The following is a 21,927-nucleotide window of genomic DNA, read 5'->3' on the forward strand; positions in this document are numbered from 1 at the left end:
GGTTGTCCTCTAGAGAGCTCCACCTGCCAGGCAGAGAGAAATGATAAAATGCCACGGCGTCCTTGGCTAAGCTTTGGCAAAACAGGGTCTTTGTTGTGAGATGTAACAGTGACCCAGAAGAAGAATGGGAAGAGACTACATGTTCAGCTCTTCAGCAAATTCAATGACCGTGTTAAAAATAGACCCACAGGACTGATTAATAGCTGCAATCATAGCTGGGTATGATGACGAAGGTGCCCTCTGCTCTCATGATTTGTACCTCTCCGCTTACACACATTTCCTCACATCTGTCTCTCCAGGTTCCACCGGCCATGAAAGCGGGGAGTTTCTTCTGTGAAGAAATGCTGAGCTTAGAAATTTTCTGAGGCTGCTAGAAGCTGCTCAACGGTGACAGTTCAAAGAGCCTGGAGCCTTTTCGCCTTCAGTGTGTCTTTAACATTCTTCCAGCACCCTTGACGATCATATCAATATGAGAATAGGGGTGTGGGAGAGAAGATGACAGTAATGTTTGTGGCAGTGTGTCCTGGAGACTACTGGACTTCGCCACGTGGAAGCTGGCTGGTGGAAGAGGACTTTGGTGGAGCCTCTTGACTCTCAGGATGAGGGTAGAGGAAAAAAAAACAATCCTGTCATTCAGTCCGTGTTGTTTTTTTTGTACTATTTCATGGACTCCTTTGACAAGGCGGTGTGTGAATCCATGTAGTGGGAAGAAGTTGTGCATGTGACCAGCTTCACCTTTTCTTAACTGATGAATAATGTGTCACTTGGACTGTGTAAAGACTGTGCAGTCTGGGGAAGGTGGGTTTGGGGATGAATTTGATATTAACTGTACATACAGTATGTCAATCTGAATGGGACCGTCAATGTCTTCACTGAAAAGAGAAATACCTTTGTAAGCACTCTTGTCTTCAAAATACAAGGCCTTTTTTTAAGAATGTCTTATCTGATTTTTTTTTAAACAATTTTATTTTCAATTAAGAATCAAGTTGAAGAGGTAATTAAAAACAATTGATAAAGTTAACATTTTCAATCTTTAGTTTGCCATTTTCAGTTCTTCTCTAACCTACATAAATAAATCAGCAATTTGTATTAAAAAAAATCATAGAGCCAACACAATTAAAGACATGGAAAAAGCTCATTACCTGTACTTACTTTCAAAGAACACTAAAATCCATTGAATTTATAAATCTCATAAAATAATTAATATAAGAATATTATAACATTTCTCATAAAAATAAACATGTAACAGCAACACATCCAGGTCAGAAAAAAATAAACACATACAGATACTAAAGAAAGATGCTAAAAGCAGAACCTGGAAATCTCAACTTCAAGGAAACAATGTTAATTAAATGTTAATGAAAGTACACAACACAGTGTGCATGGTGTGATGTACTACACAACCTTGTTTAGTGTGTAGAGACCTTTAGCAGGACTGTGTTCAACTCAAAACCTGGCTCCATCAGGGAAAAACAAAGCATGCAGACCTCTCTTCACACTCTTCAACTCCCCCTCTTGCTACAAAAGGTACAAAGCATAAAGAAACACTCAAGAATGACACTTCATTTAAAACCTTACACAACACTATATGAGTCATAAATCTTCTCAAGACTGTTGGTATGTACAAGCTTTCACATGAGCATTGTCCTGCTGACAGAGTGAAGGACACCAAATGAAAGAGAGAGAGAACACCAGCCTAATTGTTTTGGTCTAATCCGTGCTGAAGAGTCATCTGTGTCGTGTCTACTCACCATCTCGCCGAGGAGTCTGTCCTGAACTGACTTCATGTCTTTTCTTATCAGGCACATCTGAAAACATCAGGCAGAGCAGCAGGGTTTTAGGGGTGGTAACACAGAATAAAACACACTCAGAACAAGCAGGGGACAACTTGAGATAAGCAAAACATTATAAAAGCCACTCAGCAAAAAATGACTGAACTGACAGGTTGACAGGCAGAGGTGACGTGTTCTATTTTTAAAAACTGATGAAGTGTGAAGGGATGTTCTTTACTCAAAGCTACCTGAGCTCTGGATTTACACAGCTAATTAGAAGTCTAACACTTGAGCAAAGCAATGAAGCACATAGTAGACGTTAGTTGTGAAGTTTAGGCCTGAGGCTCAGACCTGGGATGTGAATATTCTTTCCTCGTACTCCAAGCTGTGACACACGTTACTCTGGAGAGTTTTCTTCAGGGTCTCGTTTCTGGAGGGAAGGAGAGAGACAGTCACGCAACTGAATGAAGAAGAGGGTGAAGAAGCTAAGAGAACACACAAGGTAAAGGTAAAGGAAAAATGTAAATTATATTTATGTCATTTTAATCTAATTTTAGTTTGCCCTTTTTTAACATCTTGCCAAGCACAACAGATAAAAATGAGCCTTTTAGGCAAACTGGCTAGCTTACAGTTCTTTTTTTCAATAATGAGCTTTGTCTCTGTCAAATAAATACATTTAAAATGAATAATAAAATAAAAAAGGGGGGGGCAAGGCAACACTAAACATTAAAGGCTCTATTTCTTAAAAGGTGCACTTGTGGAAAAGGATTCCTGGTTTACTTGACACAATTACAATAGCTGTGGAGTTAAAATACTTGATGTGAGTGTTAATTTAACGATTTTTTTGGTATGTCTTTAGAATTAGATTTAGAATCAAACATATATCTAACAGTGTCTGTTAAAGCTGAAAGCCTATCAAGTACCTACAGATTTGGGCATTCATGTGACCGCAGTAAGTCAAGATGGAACTGACATGAAGATGACAAAGAACTTAAGACCACTGACAAAATATGGTGAAAGACCTTGCCAGAAAGACAACAGTCACTAAAAGCAATCACACTAAATCTGTGCTGTATGGCAGAGTGGCCAAAAAGAAGCTACAGCTGAAAAAAAGACCCATAACTATGTGTAAAACATATAATAAAAAAAAAAAAGATAGCCACTTATGACGGGATGAATTTGAATCTAAATACTTCATTGTCACCCATTTATTTGAAAACGCCACTGTGACTTTAATATATTTTTGTCATGACTGGGTATACCAGTGAGGATGGCCTTTTGTAATCAGAGGGAAATCTTGCTAAACATCAGTGAACTCAGCTTAGTCAAATGAATTGGCCACATGCCTCCAAAAAATAGCTTGTGCTTTTGGGTGCATATCTAGCTTATGATGATATGCCTGAGGAAAAAATGTATTTTTCAGTCAAGCTTTTTAATCCATGTTCCACAGAATAAACAAGAGTGTTATTCAAACGTTTACAGGGTATTTGGGTTTAAGCCTGTGGTAACTGCATTGATCAAAGTGTGGAAGGAAACTTAACAAAATGGTTCTTTCAGCAAACACAAACACACACACTAGGCCTCTTATTCACCTCCTGGTTTCCTGCTCCTGGTAAGAATGGAACGCCACAATCTGCTTTTTCCAGTACATCTGAGAGAACATAGACACACAGATCACATCAACAACACGTCATATTTGATAACAATCACATCTGACAGAATACTGTACGGTGAGATTTTTTTTTTTTTTTTTTTAATAATACTACTTTCAGCATTCTCCCTCAAATTGTTACAAAATGATAGTGTCTGTGTGAGAGAGCGAGAGAAAATGAAAGAAATACATAGAAAGAGGCAGAGTGACCTACAGTCAGGTCTTTCTCCATGTTTTTCAGTGTAGTGTCATCCTGCTCCAGTTTGTGGATCTCTTCCAAAAGGACCTTCTGTACCTGTTCAAGTCTCTGAGTCCTGTACAGAGGATGGAACATAAACCAGTGAAGTGGAAATCAAAAATGAAAAGCAATTGAAAAATGTTTTTTTCCCCAGATTGTAGGATGACAAAACACTAGAGCTACAGCCTATTAAACATACTGTACTAACAAGTTTTTTGTGTTTTAATTTTTCCTTAAAGGACCACATTGGTAGGCAACCAGCCATCAATCAAAGGTAAAAACTAAGCAGTATTTTTGATGTTAAAAACTTCAAATTTGCACATTAATTTTGTAATTTCTTGTGGAAAAGTTAACTGTGTGTTTTAATTGCAACACCAACTACATACTAACTGACCTGTATTTGGTAACTTGCATGTTGAGGGAGGAGACATGTTGCTGGACAGTCTTCAAAGACTGCTTGTTGTAAACCTCCATCATCTTAGAACGGTTCTGAATACAAACATATGTAATAGTTAGTGGTTCAGAAAGGCCATCATTTAATAATTTAACAACATATCAGTGGCTCAGAATTAAGAAAAGAGAGTGGACAAGAAATATGAAGTGTCAAGTCTTGAGAAATTACATAAGTCACTGCTTTGTCACACGTAACACGTTATTTTCAGAGGAGTTAATTGTCTTTTGAACTTCAAAAACAGGGGATCTACATAATGTAGTGTGCCGGTAATACAATCACTGCTGCATACTCTCTTGCCTCACTGGCTATATAAATGTGTGTGATTGTATGTGTCCAACCTGGAACTTGTTCTTCAGCTCAGAGCTGAATTGTTGGCACAGGTTATTTGGGTTTAAGGCCATTTCTGGAAATTCCAGATCCTCATCCATGTCCATGTCTCCCTCTGCCACTTCAGCCTCCCAGTGACTGGAGCTCACCGTGTGGGAAGAAGACATCACTTGGCTCATCTCACCTTCAGCAGACACCTCAGCAACTAAGAATAACAGAGCCACTGATACGTTGGGAGGACAATCTCAAGAGTCAAATTCTGGTTAAAAACCCTGCAATAAATATTATCTAAGGTTGCAAATATTGTTTTTGTATAAAATTGACATCTTCATGGCATGGGTATCCTAAGAAGGCCTGTCATTAAAAAAATAAATATCCACATATTTACGTAAAATGTATTTCACATGTAATTACCCATCTTTAATTCTAAGACAATGTAACCTTATGTTCCTCACCATGTCACTTGACACTGAATGTGAAGTCTAGTGAAAACTGGGGAAAAGGGTGCCTGTGCCATGAGTTTTGTCTCTTACAGACTTATTCTTGATATTCTGATATTCCTTCCTCAGTAACTTGGAAAGTTCTATCCTTTGGCCTGCTTCTAAACTACTTTGCTCTCCCCAGCTCAGACCTGAGCATGAGGTCTGGTGGCTGAAACAATGAGAAAATTTGCATGTTATCTCACATAGGAGTTATTGAGGTAAAACACTGAAAAGTGGCCATATTTTAATACCTGATACTGCATTTAGGTACATTGGTGCTGTGTTGAATGGCAAATACTATGTAAATAATTTAAGAGGCTTTTTTAATGATTGTAAGTAGAGAAGTAACTTATCACCAAGATGCCTTACATGATCCAGATAACCTTAAATATTAAACAGAAAATTCAAAACAACCGTTTTATTGGTTTATGAGAACAATGGCACTCATATCCCATGTTGTTAAAAAACTAATGTGGTGATATTCATAATACTTGTATAGGGTGTGTAATGCAAATGTTTTCAGGTTTACATTAGCATTGTGGCTCTGACGTCCCAATAGTTTTTATTTCACCAGGATATTTGGAGATGTGATTACTAACTGAATTTGCCACTATTTCACTATGTACAACTAATATGTCTTACAGGACTTGAACAACTTCCTCGGTCTCATCCGAGGAGAACGCTGCCCTCTCATCTTGCTTTTCTTCCTATCATCCCTCTCATCTTCCTCAGAGTTACTGGACAAAGAGATGTGGCGCTTGCGACTGGGTCCTGTACCAACAACCACACATTATAATACATTTCCCATAATACAACTGTTCCTTGACAAAGGTGTTTTCATCTAAAACAGATATGCATTTTGACCGCATTAAATGTTTTAGGGAATTTGTACCTATAATGACTATTTGATTAGATGTCATTTTGTTCTGAACTGCAACCTCATTAAGGCGCAGAGGGGACCTTGCTCTGGGGTCAGATTGTAACAAGTGGGAAATCCAGGACACAAGGACCAAGTTGAACACAAAAGGGCTTTTACCTGAGACATGAAGCTGTGCAGGTTTTAGGTCTCGTTCTGAAGGTGGTGTTTTCTGTCAGAATGGAGAATAATCCATCATTTGTTAGATGGCTACCGCTATTTAAAAATTACAATAACTCATTTACTCATTAGTAGTCTTTCGGTGGTCCCATCAGTCCATCCATTTGATCATAATCATAAAATTATGAAATATGAAATATAGGTCGTAAGCCCTTCCTACCTCTGTTTTCTGAGACACTGCCAGGCTAGCAGTGGTGCTGTCCTTAACTCTAATACTGAGTACTGATGACTGGCTCAGTGACACCCGAGACACTGGAGACACTTCATTGAAATCATGATGGCGGCCATGGTTGACGGTGTCTTCAGGGAACGGTGACTGAGGAGGAGAGGGCAGTGACGGCTTGTCCAGCTCATTGAATGTGGACGTCAGCAGGGGACAAGTGGACAGAGACAAAGGAGATCGAGGTGCTGAGAATAGGCGCTGCTGGACTGGACTTGTCTGGAAACAAAATAAAGGAATGGAAGAATGGAGAGGGACAGAAAATGATGAGAAAATGATGGAAGAAGAAATATGGCAACCCATTTAGTGGTTATCTAATCGCCATGCATGTCATAGATTAGTGACAGTTAATGAAAAAGACATTTTCCACCATACATCAAGAGGCACAGATGGAGAGTTGCTGAACTATTATTTGCCCTGTCTGGAGTTAAATAGGTCATTTCAATCCTGCTACTTAATCATCCAAATCATCATGTGTAATTCCAACATTATCCACATAATTACATGATGTATGATGAATTTCTCAAATGGCCACTTCAGACACATGTTCAATCCCGACAGTGGCTTGATCCCTAATGTTACGCTTAACAATTGTTAGCAGTTGAGAGTGGAACAATTTGACATTTAATATAACAAAATTGCTTAAAGAAAGAACCTCAAAATGGTTGTTGAGGGAGGCAAGTGTTATTTTTTTCACTTTCGCTACTCACATTTTCTCAGCAGGTCTGGGAATTTCAAACACTAACGTTCAGGTCACATACCTACTTCCTTAAATTCCAGGTTACTGTCTTTAAAGGCCTGCAGTCATCTAATAACTCACACGTCCTTTCATGTCACTCTAGTGATTCTCACGTGACCGTCAAATGACGTCAATGACTTCCATGTAGTGTAAAGGTGTGTGAATCACTCAAAGATGATAAATACCAGGGAACTCCCTGCCAGCCGTTAGAAATGGATTCTGAGATGAGTTGTTAAACAACTTTAAGATGATGCCAGATGCCACTGACTAACTACAATTCAGGGTAAAAATGAGCATGTGGATATGCTACATTAAAAAAGTCTGAACGCAATTCTAACCCCTAACACAGGATCCATGAGACCTACATCATGGAGAAAAAAAAAGGTGCTGTTTTACCTCCACTGCACTTGGTCCAGTGGGAGGACCGGCTGCAGGGGTTTGACCTCTGGAGGTCAGTGAAGGGAGAGGGGAGAAAGACTGGATGGACTGAGTCTTGGATGTCCTGCGCTTCTTTTCTGCTCCGTAGAACGAGGGCTTGAGGTTTCCTTTACTGCTGACTGTCAAGCGAGGTTTGGGTAGCAGCAGGAATGGCGAGGGGGTGTCCTGGCAGGGAGGGTCGGGGGAGGCAGGGAGTGGGGATCCCCGCGGGGTGAGGAGAGGGGAGATGGTCAAAGCCAAGGTTGGGGCTGACCTCTCAGCAGCTGTGAAGATCCAAAATAAGCACAGATGTTCAAACAGCTGGCCTCAGAAGTTGAACACAGAGTAGAAGGTCAATATATACATGCTTTTCTACATATCAATTTACAGTTAAGAGGTTGAGGAGCAATAGGGTCATTTATATAACAGTTTAAAAACTTGAAAATGCATCTTGTGCAAACGTAGATTCATACACAGAACGTTCTACATGTTTACAAGGGTAAATACAAGATATCTGATGACTGAGTAGGTCAAGTAAATGCTTTTCATACAATTGGTGCAAAAATTTGGGTTTTAGGGGAAGAATATTCTTTTGTACACATGTCCATTTCAGATTTGACAAATTCAAAAGTGATGAGTTATTTTTCCGGCTAAAATTACAAAATGACAGTCTGCCTGTGGAGTGTCACCAAACTGCAACATATCAACAATTAAATAATAAAACCACTTGTTGTCCATAGTCAAAATTTTAAGTGTAAAGTTATAGATAATACACTTCACTACAGAAAGTCAGTGAATACGAAACACTATCTACGATTTATTACAGCAGAATCCAAGCAAAGGCAATGTATGTCAATGATGGGAAAGAGTTTCAGCAACCAAGCCAACAAGTGTCAAAAGGGCTATTAAGTAATACATGTGGCCCCTGTGATGGAATTCATAAACCATTTGATTCACCATGAAACAAGTCAGAGAAGTCAAATGACTGTTATCTAACTGATGCGGATGTGCGGCTTTCCACAGAGTCTTACATCTCATCCTCTCGATAAAAGGAGGAGACGGAGAGAAAGACGCCTGGCGGGCAGCCCAGGACTCCTCCAATGCATTCTTCTGTTCTTGAGCAAGGATGACATTTGTCTTATTTAACTTTGTAGTTTCTTGAAGAACATTCTCTGGCCTCTGCTGCTGAAAAACAGAGTGTTTCTGTTATATATGATGTTTAACAAGTGCTAAATCCACTCAGGCTCACAACATGCATGTGCATGTTCCAGATCCTGGTTCATTCCCAGCTCAATACAGCTTAATGCCCAGCTCTGTCTGTTAGCTGTCATCTTAACATTTTAACATCTTTTGATGAGAAATTATATATATTATATTGTTTCTATAAATGACATTATTTTGCACAAACCAACAAAATCACTTTTCCAATCATTTTATTAAGATTATGTATATTCTTTCATCTGTTTTAACACGCCTGCTTACACATCTGCTTGGTAAGTTTCATGCGAAGAGCCAATAGTGCTCATTTTCATTCTCTGTCCATGTTTTGTAAATGTATAAACTGCCAAGATCTGCTGAAATGTACATCTGTAAGTTGTCTGATGAGGTGAGAATTCTTTTATTATTGTCTATATAACTTTTTCTGCAGAATTTAACTAGTATTTTCCAAATTGGACTGTTAACAGTCAATAATCACAATAAACAAATATCATCAGGTGTGCTTAATTCACATAGTGTAATACTTTCCAAAAGGTGATGACTGGAATGACCTAAATAGAAAACTGGCTCCCACCTTGAGACCAGATGGCTTTTTAAAATCTGACTGGTTGTTGCGGTCCGGTCTCCTATAGGTATCTACAGTTTGCTCAGAGGAGGTATTTTTTCTCTTCTTTACCACTGGAACCTGTTGACAGGTCTTCTCACTTTTCCCCTGCTGGCCTACAAAATATTTCTGTTGGCAGGCAAAGCAAAAAGGAATGCAACAATCAACTATTAATACAACTCTGATGTTAAAATGACTCAGTGAGGACATTGAAACATTATGCCATTCTGTATTCACACTGCAAATAAAATAACCAGCATTCTTATAGATTGTACAGAGCTCAGTACTGCACTGACTGGCTAGAGAAAAAATGCCTGTGGTTGAACTTTCACAGTTGTTGTCTGCCAAAAGCTGTTTTAATTTTCACCCCTTGTTTTCCTGCCAATGTGATTCTTTTCAACAGCTCTAACAAAACCTTATGATGCTGGATAAACAACCACATCCATATGTGGAGTTCACTACAAGCTCTGACATAGTGATATGGACATTTTTGGTTGATTTTTGATGGATTCTACCTGATGAATAAGCCCTAGCTACTTTTCTTTGTTTGTTACTTAATTAAAACATTATGAACGTCCATACTAAAGTAACATAAAATAAATGTTTTGCCTTTTTGGAAAATTGTAGTTTAACAACCCCACAAACACATGCAAACAGAGCCTTCTGCTGCTGACTATCAGTCAGAATAGAGCAAGTTGGTAACTAAGTTGATCACTGTATGAGAATGTTGTGATATATGTTGGATATGATGCATGTTTTATGCTGTACTCAGATGACCAGATGTTTTACGGCATGATCAATAATTACATTACATATAAACTCAATGGCCCCTACCTTGGAAATTGGTGGCTGCTCTGACACAGATTCGGACTCTGACTGGCTGCTATGATGGCTGCTCTCTGGCTTCATATGGCTCTTGGTTGGTTGTTTACTGCCAGTCTTTTTCTTCCTCACCTGAGCAGTCTCATGGGTTTTCTCAGTTTTTTCCAGCTGATCAGTGGAGGAGTACTATTATTGGGGGACAGAGAAAGGATGATTTTGGTCAACTGAAACAGCACTATAATCAACTACTGTTATTTTAAAATTACAGTAGTCAACTGTGTGTATTCCCAATAGCATGGAGTGCCTCCCACAAGTGTTTTTGCTCTTGTGTAGTAGGGCTGCAGAGTCTAGCCAATCCAAATTTTGATGTACGACTTGATTAAAACGGATGCTTGACATCAAGCAAGCATCTTCAGGTACTTGTCTTTCAATCTACCATTCACTTGTTGAAGAGAAAATTTATTTTAAATAAATATTGTTGCTCAAGTGCTTCTCAAGTACTATCAAAATATTGACACAATTGGCTTCACATTTGCTGTGAGCAATTAATTATGTGTAAGAATGAGAGATCAAGATATGTGTATGTGTGGGGAGGACTGGCACTCTGTCAAAACAAGGCCTCCTTTGACATCATGTTTGTACTTTACTCACTCTACTGTGACTGTGTAACAAGGTATGCAACACTGCATGAATGATCATTATTTCTGACCAAAAATCATTATTTGTTTTACTATTTGGACATCACGTCTTCCCCGTTGTCAGGCTGACTTTGACCACACTGGTCTGTAGCATTACTTTTATCAACAAAACACCAAAAAGCTAATTGGTATGGGCAGATTCACAGTACGTATTAATAAACTTTTTACAAAACAAGAAATAAATAAGTCTCTTGCCTTGGGAGCCAGACGCTTCTCTGATTCTGACTGGCTGTCATCAGTGTCTGGCTCTCTGTAGCTCTTGGCTATGGTGGCTGCAGCTCTCTGGGACCTCCTGCCTGCTGCATGTTGTCTGCTGGGTGCTGCTGCTGGCTTCACTGACTTTGGCTGCTCTGCTGCTTTCTTCACATCAAGCTTTTTCTGATTAAACAGCAGTGACACACTGTGGCTGACTGGGATATTGTATCACAGGCTTATAGCATATTTACAAAAAAACACAAATACTGCCTTACCTTATTGGGTTTGGTATTGCCCTTTACAGGTTTTGGAGAGGGCGGGGGTAAATCTGGGGATTCATCTGCCATGAAGGAACGCACATACTGTTTATGGAAAAACTAATTTACTCAAATCATTACATCAACATTGAATCGCAATGTGATGAATTTAAAATTGTGAGCAGCATAATTTTGTGGTTTAAATAGCCTACACGAAGTATGAGGTGATAGAGCTTTAGGCTTGACGGGCACCGGCCTGGAGTATTTGGTAACTTTGGGTTTGGGTTTCCTACTTGACTCCCTCAACCAGCTGACCTCTGTCACGTTACAGTCTGTGTCTGTGTCACTGAACAGGTGCTTCTTCACATACCTCTTTTCCTACAACAAACAAAGTGACAGAACAGAGAGAAATATCTATATCTATATATGTAGACACACACAGAGTCTCTACAACCTCCAACATTTTAATACCTATAATATAATACTACAATGAAAGTATACTTTTGCCACAGGTTGGCCTGTCTTGGTTGTGGTGAGGGATATTGAGGAGTCATGGATCTCACTGCCAAACAACATGGGTAATAAGAAATTAGACAGATTTTAATACAAAATCTTGACAAATGGTTGTGTTTCAACAGTGATACTTCTTGATGGTCCACAGGCCAGTCAGACCTACGTGCTCGATATGGCAGAGGTGTTAGTGAAGGTTTTGTCCTTTCCCTAAAGAGCAATAAAAACAGACTTAAAACACTACAGTGGTATACCGAGTACTCAGGTGTAACACATTCAAAGATATAAATTAACAAAGAGTAATATTTACCCCAATACTCAATGGGGCATCAATGTTGAATGCAAAAATATCTTGTCTGTATAAAAGAGAATAGGCATTACATTCATCCTAAATGCACTGAAATGTTAAAATGTTCCTAAAACCTTTTAGCTTAATTATACAATATTACCTCTGCCTCGTAGACTTTGTTGTCGTTTTGCTATGAGATTTCATTAAGCTCACAGATCCAAAGTCTTCTCTCTACAGCAGACAGAGATCATCTTAAGTAAATCAAGTTAAAGTTACTCCTCACTATAAATCAAGTAATGATCGCTTACTTTAGCAGTTGGTTGCCAGTTCATATTAAAGATCGGCCTATTACAAAAACACAAACAGTCAATGAGTGGCACAGTTCCAGCATTGATATTTGTTCATTTACCAATTTATAACATAATGTAGCCTACAATCATCATGTTTACCTGTTGACAAGTGGAGGAATCCAGCATTGAGGGATATTTTCTGCTGTAGGTTTTGATGTGGATTGAGTGTTAATCTCATAACGGCTAGAGATGAGCTTCACCATGCTGTCTGCAGCCTCTGCATCTCTCTGAATGGATACAGTAGAAGAAGTGACTATCCCAATATAGATGCTAATACAACATTAAGAGCCTAAGAATGGACATTAAGCTGCTTGGATTTGCAATAACTAATGGTGAAGGAGACTCTGTGCATTAGCCAACTTTTAGCTTAAACCAGTTTCGGTAAACAGGACAACTGAGGCAGGATTTGGAAAGATGAGATCTGGAGCATACAGCCAAAGAGCTACTTAATAAAAGCTCTTACTATAACCATGTGCTCCAGATCTCATATTTCCAAATCTTGCAATTCTGATTTTTGGCCACTTGGGGGCAGTGAAAACAAATGTGCTTATGTACACATCCAGCAGTTCTGGAGCAACATCATCATTCATCTTCATTCAGTTTTTTTAGCACTGTTTTTGGTCCCTATCAAGTCCTAAGGGAAATATCTGGTTCTTTAGCTGCTAAATGCTCCACCAGCAAGTTTCTAACCGTGTCTGTTTGCCATTCAGTGCTGAGCAGTGTAGTGTACAGTAGGTTCTCTGAAAACAGCTGCCCGCTGCAGCCAAAAACGATGGTATGAAAGTGAACCAAAACAGTGAAGACAACTTAACAATGAGCTGAAACTCCCTCTAAACCTCCATGGACCCGAGGGAGCTGCAGAGTTGGGTGATAATTCTCTGTAGGTTCATCACTACCAATGAGGCTTCCACATTACATTTGTCATTTAATACATTGTTATCATAAAGATATCAGGTATACCCACTTTAAAGCTTATCGAGCTCATACCTTCTCTTTCCTTGAGAGGCCACTGTTAGTTTTAACCTTAACATTTGGTGTTCTCTCCTGCAGAGCTTTGGTTGTGGAGGCCTTAACTGGAGCTTTGACTGCATCAGCATCTGCCTCTAGTGACATCCTGCCTTTGCTCTTCCTTTTGGCCAGGCCATTTCTCCGGGCCTGCTGCTCTTTGGAAGTATACAATGTGGAACCACACTGGTCTGCAGAGCTTCTGCCTTTAGAGTCCTCTCTGATATCACACATTTTTCTCTGAACTGCAGCTGGCTCCTGAGGTGCAGGATTTTGGTTCCTCTCATTGAGGACCTCTTGCAGGCGCTGGGTGAGTTTGATATGGAGTTCCTTTTGTTTGATTGGGCCTGAGCCTGGAACAGACAATCCCTGGGCAGAAGCTGGGCGTTCTGGCTGTTGTGCCAAACTTGAAGGGGAATCTACAGAGAAAAAAGAAGAATTAATTTTAAAAGTTTGGTGACATTTCTTATTTAACTACCTAGTTTTTGTTACTAGCTTTTTATCTGCACAACATTCAGTGAAGTCCTAGAAACAGTGAAGATATTTTAGGGCTTCTTTGCTCACCAGTTCTTGGCAGAGAATTCATTTTCTGTGTAGGCATCATTAACATTTCAGAAATTGACAGTTTGCTCCACTTAGAAGATCTACAAATTTAACACATAAGCATATTTAGATATACAATATATGTACACAATACACACAACACTACCAATCAGAGGAAGGCTACTCTGATGACAGAAGATTTGCAAACAGTATGGAGTTTCTTTATAGTGCTTACATGTTTCTCTCAGTTCTGGGTTGCGTGTCAGGCACAAAACCATTCTCTGTAAGTAAAAAGATCAGTGATGGGTTTAAAAGTCTCTGAAGAATAACAGTGTAGCTGTATTTCTGGGCTACAATAAAGTCAAAGTCAGTGTGGCAATACAATACAATACAATACCCAGAGACTGTTCTTCTCCCTGTCCAGCTAGAACCATATCTACTGCTCTTGTAACTGGTATGTTCTGTAGGATAAGCACAGAGACAACAAATGCAAATGCATAGCATATTTTGTGCAATATACCTTTCCTTCCACTGTATTAAAAAAAAAAAATACATACAAGAGTGTCAGGAGAAATGATTTGCGTGGCAGCTGGAAGAGAAATCCTGTTTGGTGAGATGGTCGGGAACAATAGTCTCAAACATTACCTGGGTCTGGGGTCATCAGAATCATCTTAATAGCCAATACATGTAATTACTGAGAAGAGTCAAAAGCAATACCTCTGTGTTCATAGTTCAAGTGTATCATAGCCCCATATAGTGAAAACTGTTCAGAAATATGGTGCAAAAGCAGGAAACTCATCCTAGTGTAATGTTATCACAAACATAATAATTTGATGATTATACCTTTTTGTGTTTACCGACTGTATTCTTGACGGCCTGTTTGGAAGCTGTGCTCTGTTGAGACAAATCAGACTGAGACAGAAACCATTAAATAAAAGTGATGTCAGATTTTGGGCTTGCTGTTTAGTGACCACTCAGAGCTTAAAACAGTGTTTAGTATTTTGAACCATTACACATCCTATGTAGTATGTTAAGTGCAGTATATATTCAGTATGTGTCATACCTGCTCTATCATGCCGCCTGCTTTTGTGCTGCCAGGTGTTGTGCCATGACTGCAGGTCTTAGCAGATGTCCTTAGTTCTCCCAAGTAAACTTTGCTCTGCTTATCACATGAATGAACCATCTCCAGAGATGGTTTCCCTTTACCCACAGCTGGAGTGTCAAAGAGGGAGAAAAGAGCTGTGATATAGTTAACAGTTAAATCTACATGCTTTGCTTTAATTCATATTCACCCACATTAGGAAAATAAGACAAACTAAACTAAATTGTCTAAAATGATTTGGGTAACAATATGGTAGAAGTGAATGTGAATATAACAACTATCTTGATAAATGTTAAACAGACATGCTGTTAAGGATGGATTTGTCAATTGGAGACATATTAACTCATGTACACACTATCATAACTAAATCCCTAAAGACTCTCAACTATGCAATTCTCTCTACTTTATTTGTCAACAAAGCAACAAAGTAAAAATACATTTATTGTAATGTAACCAGTTTATTTATCTCACTAGATGTGACTCTGTTTCCTCCCAAACTACAGGGCCCAGTTGCAAAAAAACAAACAAACAAACCAAACTTTTTGTTCAGTAATGTAATCAGAAACATTTAATCCAAAGTGTTTTGTAAAGCAGATTTAATGCAAAATAATTATTTGCAAAACCTCATATTTTGCAAAGAATAGACATGCAGTGCATACATATATGTGAATCCTTTGCAAAAAAGCTAAATCTTAATAACTGTTTTAGTGCATTTTTAATTCAATTTATTTCAAGGAACCGATGATACTATAGAGACAAAATACAATTATACTGGAACTGGAGTGACAGCTCCTCTTGACAATTTATAGTGTCACCTACTTGATGACATGACAGCAGACAGGGAACTGGCACGATGCACACTTCCTCCTGCACTGCTGCTGCTGATGAAGGTGGTGGACTCTGAAATCCTCATCTTGGCTGGGGTCTGGATCTGGATGGACAAGCAGAATGGCTGTGTCTGTGAATCTATTGTATGGCCTCCTACAATGGTCAATTTAACTTTTATACTCAAAAAATATTCTTATATGTCATTCGTACAACATTAAGTTAATAGCACATGATCACCTTCAAATAGAAATATAAAAATTCAGCAGTCGAAAGGGATTCAGTGTCTTGACAAATACTGGTCAGCAAACCTTGACCCTGATGTAGTTAGTTCCTTTGCTCTTCTTGACTTAGGTGTTGCAATTAATGAAATAACCAAATTTGTAACTACAATTTGTGTGATGGCAAAAATGGTAGTTACAAATTTGATTTATCATATTATACTTCACAATCTTAACTGAGGTCAATTAAAAGGAGTTTGGCCTCTTAGTCCTCTTAATCATCTTTAATCCTCTTTCTCTCAAAGACTCCATCGTTTGGTGTTACGTATGTACTGTAATGTTACATTTAATAATTTTGTACAAAAATAGTGTCATAACTGGACAAAACCACCGTTCTGTGTTCAAGTTACTGAATGAACTAATCAAAAAACGTTTAATATATTAAGTATATATTGACTGGATTAGCATTATTACTATTGTAACCACAAAAATCCCAAAAATCTGGAGAGCCAGGTTATGTATGTTCCTTTGGAACTGAAACTACTGTCATAAACAAAATTATGTGTATATTACACTTAACTGCTACATATTTGATTGACTATGCAATACAAAACTCTTTCACCTGTACAGGTGCAGGCAGGGCAGGTAAAACGTAGGGGGCAGTATTTTTCTCACTTTCACCAAGGGACACCTGGCTTTCTGGAACAACCTGTGTGGAGGGAGGCATGCAGTAAAAAACACCTCAAAGCTATAATACCGGTTTGCATTTATGACAGATTTTCAAATTGTTCAAAGCACTTCTGATACAATAATATCACATTAATATAAACCTTATTTCCGCAGCCAAACACAAACCATATTTTTTTGTCTGTGGTCATGTAACTTACACCTTGTATTCTGATCATTTCCAAACCTAACTGCTGCCATTCCCCTCTGTAAATGGGCACCTGCCCCAACTGTCACCAGTTTAATAAATTTTGGTATTTGAAATAACCACACTGGTCACATCATAGCTGTATACTGAGAGCCTTGTGTTGACACACCACTGTTTACCTGGGAGTTGTTCTCCTCCATTAAAATTTTGACTGTAGTCTTCACTACAGATGTGCTGGTCTTTCCTACAAAGCCCTAACAGGAAGAGATGCTTGTTAATGCAAATCGCTAATTTAATTATAATCACACTTAAGATTTAGAGCCAAAGCAAGAATGTGGCAGTTTCAACTTATGCAAGCTAGTAAATGATTAATGACAATGAACTGCTATGATTGAAAAAAACAAACCAAGTGTAAATGTAATATAGTTTTTTACTGGTTGCCAAGTTCTTCTCAATACCACTATTTTACCTGAAATTCTCTGAAATGTAATAGTCATGTATACTGGTTTAACAAGAAAACAGAATAAATATCACTGTTAGCATTATGCCCAATAAGGATGGAGTGAATAAGCAACAGCCTCTCTACTTTGTTTTTGCTGTGTCCATAGACGCTACGAGCAGCCTGTAGGATGTCCAGGGAGGAGCTGAAGTAGATGGTAAGACTTGATCCTTCCACTGCACCCACGACCACCACTTCTGACAGACTTAACTGCAAGACTCGCCTCTTGCCCTTCTCTGGAGATACAGAACACTCTATATCAGTGTTACACATGCACACAAACATGTGAGCGATCCTTAAAAGTCATACATAGCACACATACAAAAGTTTAAAAAAAAAAAAAAAAAAAAATCAATCACACGCAAATCAAAAGTGGATATTACAGTATTTTTATGAAGACTGTTTAACCTGTTATGCTCTTTCACCGATTAAAAGGCAAAAATACACTACACATAATTTTGTTGGCTGTGGGGGTCAAATTTGCAGCTAAATGGCTAAGAGAGTAAATACTAATACAGTGGTCTTTGTGCTTTGATTACCTGTAACAGTGTAGCTTTGGACTTCATTCTCATGTATACATATCGTTTCCCACTGGCCCTCCTACATTAAGGGGAAACCACTGTATGTTAGACTCTGATGTACATGCTGTTGGCTATGTAAATGTAAATTTAAAAAGAACTTTATGAATTGACTATTAATCTAGAGGTACCTGTGCCTCTTCATCAGCCAAAGTGAAGTAAAAGGAGATGCTGTGGCTGCCAAGGTTGAAATCAATCCAGAATTCTTCCAGCTTCTCATCAGCGGGCATCAGCAGCTGACAACATAACCAATCAATCAATCAATCAATTTTTATTTATATAGCACCATATCACAACAAAAGTCATCTCAAGGCACTTTTCACATAGAGCAGGTCAAGATCGTACTCTTTACAGTAATCCTTTCAACACATCTACTAACTAGGAGTACATTGTGGATTGTAACATTCAGCTTACATGCAAACTAGGTTAACACTTGAATGAATTGTATCAAGACAAAGGCTTCCTGATCATTTCTGTATAACTGCCTTGAATGTGCTGTCAGACTCAGATTCAGTGTTTTTTCCCCATTTTTATAACCATAGAAATCATGTTTCTACTGACCTCATGCTTGTCAAGATAAGCCTCCAAACAAGGGTAGGAATACACTCTACAATACAGAGAGGACATTTCTGTTCAGTTATGTGCATCTGTTGTTGAGTCAGCTAGGATTTGTCATATCAAAGACCCAAATATAGCGATTTAATGAAAAGACAATATTGAAAATCCCTTGGCAAAGAATTATATCACTGTTTATTTTGCGAGTATGTTATTGCGCAATTATGATCATAATTGTTATTCTTATTCATTCTATCATTGTGCTTGAGTAAACAGTGTGAAACAGTTAAATAGAAAGATTGCTCTTTTGAATGGCAAGCTTTGTGTTGTGACCCCTGAAGTTCCTGTGTACCTCCTCCTGTCTCCCTGCATCCCATTCACCAAGTTCAGAAACTTGCGACAATCCTGAAATCAGACACATTTACATGAAATTCTACATAACTATGATACTGTTGTAATATTATTACAGTATATTATCATTGTAGTGCAACAAAATGATCAATTGCATGTTTTTACAGTCTCAAACTCAGAATCGCGGATCTTGACAAAGGCACTGGCCACATGCTGCATGCTGAACCAACGATCCGCCAACTCCTTCCTCTGGTCAGGACTCGCCATTCTGCACAATGCCTCCATCAGGGCTGTCTGCAGGTCGTAATCTGACACAAACAGATTGTTTTGTACATTTTTGTGTCTTAATATGGTTCTGGGTGAAATTGTATTATTTATAAAAAATGTACCTCCGCCCTCCAATACCTGACCAGCCAGCTTGATCCTGTATAAATATGATGAACAAGCAAGAATTAAGAGAATTCAAGAATGTGTTGATACTGTAAATAATAAGTAATATTGATCTTCACTATGAGGAAACTAGCATGACATACATGATATCTGAGGTCTCCTGTGATGTTCGGATCTTCCTCTCTTTCTTAAGCTCCATAGGGATTTTGTCCAGAATTACGTTAAATTTACGAATCGCCTATGAGATATTATGAGATTAATAGAGGTTAATTTGTGAGTCAACACCCGCCTGACAGCTTTTATTGCTATTCCAAAAAATTAGATACTAAAACTATCTCAAACCTCTTTTTGTATAAGGATGTAGATTCTGGGGTCTACTACCAACTGACCAACAGGATACAGGAAGGACTCAGTAATTTCATACGTTCCTGTAAAAAGCATAGAGGCCACACTATGAACTGAGACAAAGTTTTTTCTTATAAACTATACTGAGCTTCATCATGAAAGTGCTGAAACCAAGAAACTCATCTTCACTATCTTCCATTTAAATCTGCGACTATGACCTCTCACTCTGTAAGGGACACAATTTCTTCAAAACAATGTTAAGAATGTCAAAAAGTGGTATAACAAGATCAACATTACAAATGTTGACACTAGTTGAGGAGAAATTACCACTCTCCCGGTCAATGGAATAAAGAGATTCAAGTAATGCTGTGTTTTTAAGATTACACTGATTGCAAGATGGTAGTTTTAATTTCCAGTTGGGTCCTAACAAGAGCTAATTGAAGACGATACACTCATACTAAGGATGGACTACACATAAAACAAGAAATGTACAGCATACCCTTTTTGCATGCTTCATGAACCACCTGTAACACAGAGGAAAGAAAAAAAGTTTTTACATTATGAAATGAGTGGTACAAAGTATTATATGTGTTTTACTGTTGGACATTAGCGCACCATTAAGGCTTCAAAGAAGTCCTCAGAAAGGTTGAACAAGGTCTCATCCCACTGTGGGCCGCACTGGATCCACAGTTGCCTGCATTTCTCAAACCACTGTACCATGTGTACAAAACCAGGTTCAGTCAACAACTGACTAAGTGTATTTACTTATACAATAATCACACACTGTATGTCCATGTGAATTAGATCTATACTTATCTTTTTGATCAAGCCTTGAGCTATTATTTCTGACAGCCCTTGACCACCACCAGGTACTTTCAGATATTTCCCACACTTGTAGATGATGGCGAGACCCAAACTGGCTGATTTGAAATCTTTTTGGTCCAAACTCTGCATAAACAATAAAGATATGGTTTCATTAAACCTCAACATCACAGAGACCTTGGCATATTAGTGGGCGTGCTATGCTACATCTTACCCTGCAGATAAGTTTATCTAATTTTATGAGAAACTGTTTGGAACATTTTACAGGGGTCCCTTCATACATGTCCCTTTGCAAGAATACATCCAGTGCTTGGACGTCCCCACTCTTGAACACCTCATCAATGACTTTCTCCAACTGCACATGAAAATGATTCATTAAAATGTATTTTTCACTCTTGCTTAAACATATATTACAGTAAAGTTAGGCTCAGCTGTTAAAAGTTTGCATTCCCACCTGTGTGTCCTGACTCGGTGCCATTCTTCCTTCCGAGAAAGATCCCTTCATGCGTTACTGCCACTCAGGCTCTGCTGTCTTCAAAATGATCGTGTAACGTTACGTGAATTTCAAATCAATCAACCGGCCTATTAAACAATCTGAACGCTAACCACATCCCCCCAAAAAACAAGAATTAACTTCATGAATAGGTGAAAGTTAACACATTTGTGTTCTGTTTGTTATGTTAGGCCATCTAGCAAAAGCCATGTTCAGTTGACGTTACACTTAAGTTAGCTACGGACTAACGTTAATGTTAGTTAAGTGGGAGGGACTTCAGTTGGGTGGTAAGCGTTAACTGTCAAAATGACATAAGTTAAACCTACCTTAGATGCTTTATGTTGTCTTGCACATGAGGTCAAACTATTTCTAGAAAACTTATGTTTGACATCTAACTTAGTCCATTATGTGACCTCATTCGTGGGGAGTAAGATACCTGCTGTTCATGCTAGCTACCGTTAAATTTACTGTCGCTTGCTAGCTAACCATAATTTATTGCAATTTGACCGAAAAAAAACCCCCGAAAAACTAGTTTGAACTACCACTGAATGAGTAAAATAGTTCGGGATACAATATCAGATTTGAGTAATCTTATGATTTAGCGTTACTTACTCTGAAGTCAAACAACGCCCTCACACGACATTGACAATAACTGTCACCCGTTTTTCTGACAGTTTTAAAATGACAGAGCGCGCGAATTCTTTGAGTGCATCGCGCATGCGCAAGACAGCCCCCTAACATCCATACTGATCAGTTCCTCTCGTTTCTCTAAGGACCAATTCAACAATCTTTCTGAAAAGTTAAACACGTCTCTCGAATTTTCGGTCCATATTTAAAGCTGAATTGGTTAATACAACTGTATAGGATTGTACACTTTGAACAAGTCGTCATCCTTCACTAAGATGAAATAACATCTACATTTCCCATGAGGCTTTGACAGCTCCTGGGAGCCAGAGCCATATAGAGATCTCTCTATATGGCTCTG

General features: G+C 38.5%; 2 protein-coding genes across 7 annotated transcripts in view; one reads left to right on the forward strand and one right to left on the reverse strand.

The window, feature by feature from the left end:
- The window catches only part of phactr3a (phosphatase and actin regulator 3a), a 31,581-nt gene extending 30,114 nt beyond the window's left edge, over nucleotides 1–1,467 (forward strand). For both annotated transcript variants that reach the window (XM_044352016.1, XM_044352015.1), the window contains exon 12: nucleotides 300–1,467. In XM_044352016.1, the coding sequence (XP_044207951.1) occupies nucleotides 300–315 (16 nt within the window). In that variant the 3' untranslated portion in view covers nucleotides 316–1,467. The remainder of the gene's footprint in view (nucleotides 1–299) is intronic.
- On the reverse strand, nucleotides 1,013–21,654 carry sycp2 (synaptonemal complex protein 2). Of its 5 annotated transcripts, none has more exons than XM_044352013.1 (47): nucleotides 21,555–21,654; nucleotides 20,904–20,981; nucleotides 20,664–20,804; nucleotides 20,444–20,575; nucleotides 20,243–20,347; nucleotides 20,127–20,151; nucleotides 19,625–19,710; nucleotides 19,426–19,520; nucleotides 19,282–19,316; nucleotides 19,058–19,200; nucleotides 18,894–18,946; nucleotides 18,548–18,593; nucleotides 18,118–18,222; nucleotides 17,948–18,008; nucleotides 17,493–17,644; nucleotides 17,089–17,163; nucleotides 16,658–16,744; nucleotides 15,809–15,920; nucleotides 14,951–15,099; nucleotides 14,731–14,799; nucleotides 14,285–14,348; nucleotides 14,123–14,168; nucleotides 13,909–13,988; nucleotides 13,327–13,763; nucleotides 12,439–12,566; nucleotides 12,298–12,334; nucleotides 12,150–12,220; nucleotides 12,011–12,056; nucleotides 11,867–11,910; nucleotides 11,692–11,752; nucleotides 11,403–11,568; nucleotides 11,209–11,273; nucleotides 10,934–11,116; nucleotides 10,053–10,226; nucleotides 9,294–9,347; nucleotides 8,428–8,581; nucleotides 7,376–7,680; nucleotides 6,181–6,459; nucleotides 5,961–6,012; nucleotides 5,567–5,695; nucleotides 4,454–4,647; nucleotides 4,056–4,150; nucleotides 3,638–3,737; nucleotides 3,365–3,423; nucleotides 2,124–2,202; nucleotides 1,752–1,808; nucleotides 1,013–1,518 (listed from the first exon to the last, which is right to left on the reverse strand). In XM_044352013.1, exons 2-47 carry the CDS (start codon nucleotides 20,952–20,954, stop codon nucleotides 1,447–1,449), a joined length of 4,953 nt encoding a protein of 1,650 aa, XP_044207948.1. In that variant the 5' UTR covers nucleotides 20,955–20,981; nucleotides 21,555–21,654; the 3' UTR covers nucleotides 1,013–1,446. The 5 variants fall into 5 exon arrangements, with proteins under 5 accessions (XP_044207948.1, XP_044207944.1, XP_044207947.1 ...); XM_044352009.1 differs by having other exon boundaries at nucleotides 9,189–9,347; XM_044352012.1 differs by having other exon boundaries at nucleotides 9,189–9,347; nucleotides 17,496–17,644; nucleotides 21,555–21,653.
- Between the last annotated feature and the right edge of the window lie 273 nt (nucleotides 21,655–21,927).

This window comes from Thunnus albacares, chromosome 5 (assembly GCF_914725855.1).
Source record: "Thunnus albacares chromosome 5, fThuAlb1.1, whole genome shotgun sequence".
Taxonomy (NCBI): Eukaryota; Metazoa; Chordata; class Actinopteri; order Scombriformes; family Scombridae; genus Thunnus; species Thunnus albacares.

What these genes read in the sequence shown, in the direction of transcription:
- sycp2 (XM_044352009.1), bottom strand. Translation starts at nt 20,954, where the DNA reads ATGAAGGGATCTTTCTCGGAAGGAAGAATGGCACCGAGTCAGGACACA. An exon ending in CTCAAGGCTTGATCAAAAAG is followed by an intron (nt 20,348 to 20,443) that starts ATAAGTATAGAT and finishes GGTTTTGTACAC; the next exon opens with ATGGTACAGTGGTTTGAGAA. An exon ending in CCCAGAACTGAGAGAAACAT is followed by an intron (nt 13,989 to 14,122) that starts GTAAGCACTATA and finishes TTAAATTTGTAG; the next exon opens with ATCTTCTAAGTGGAGCAAAC.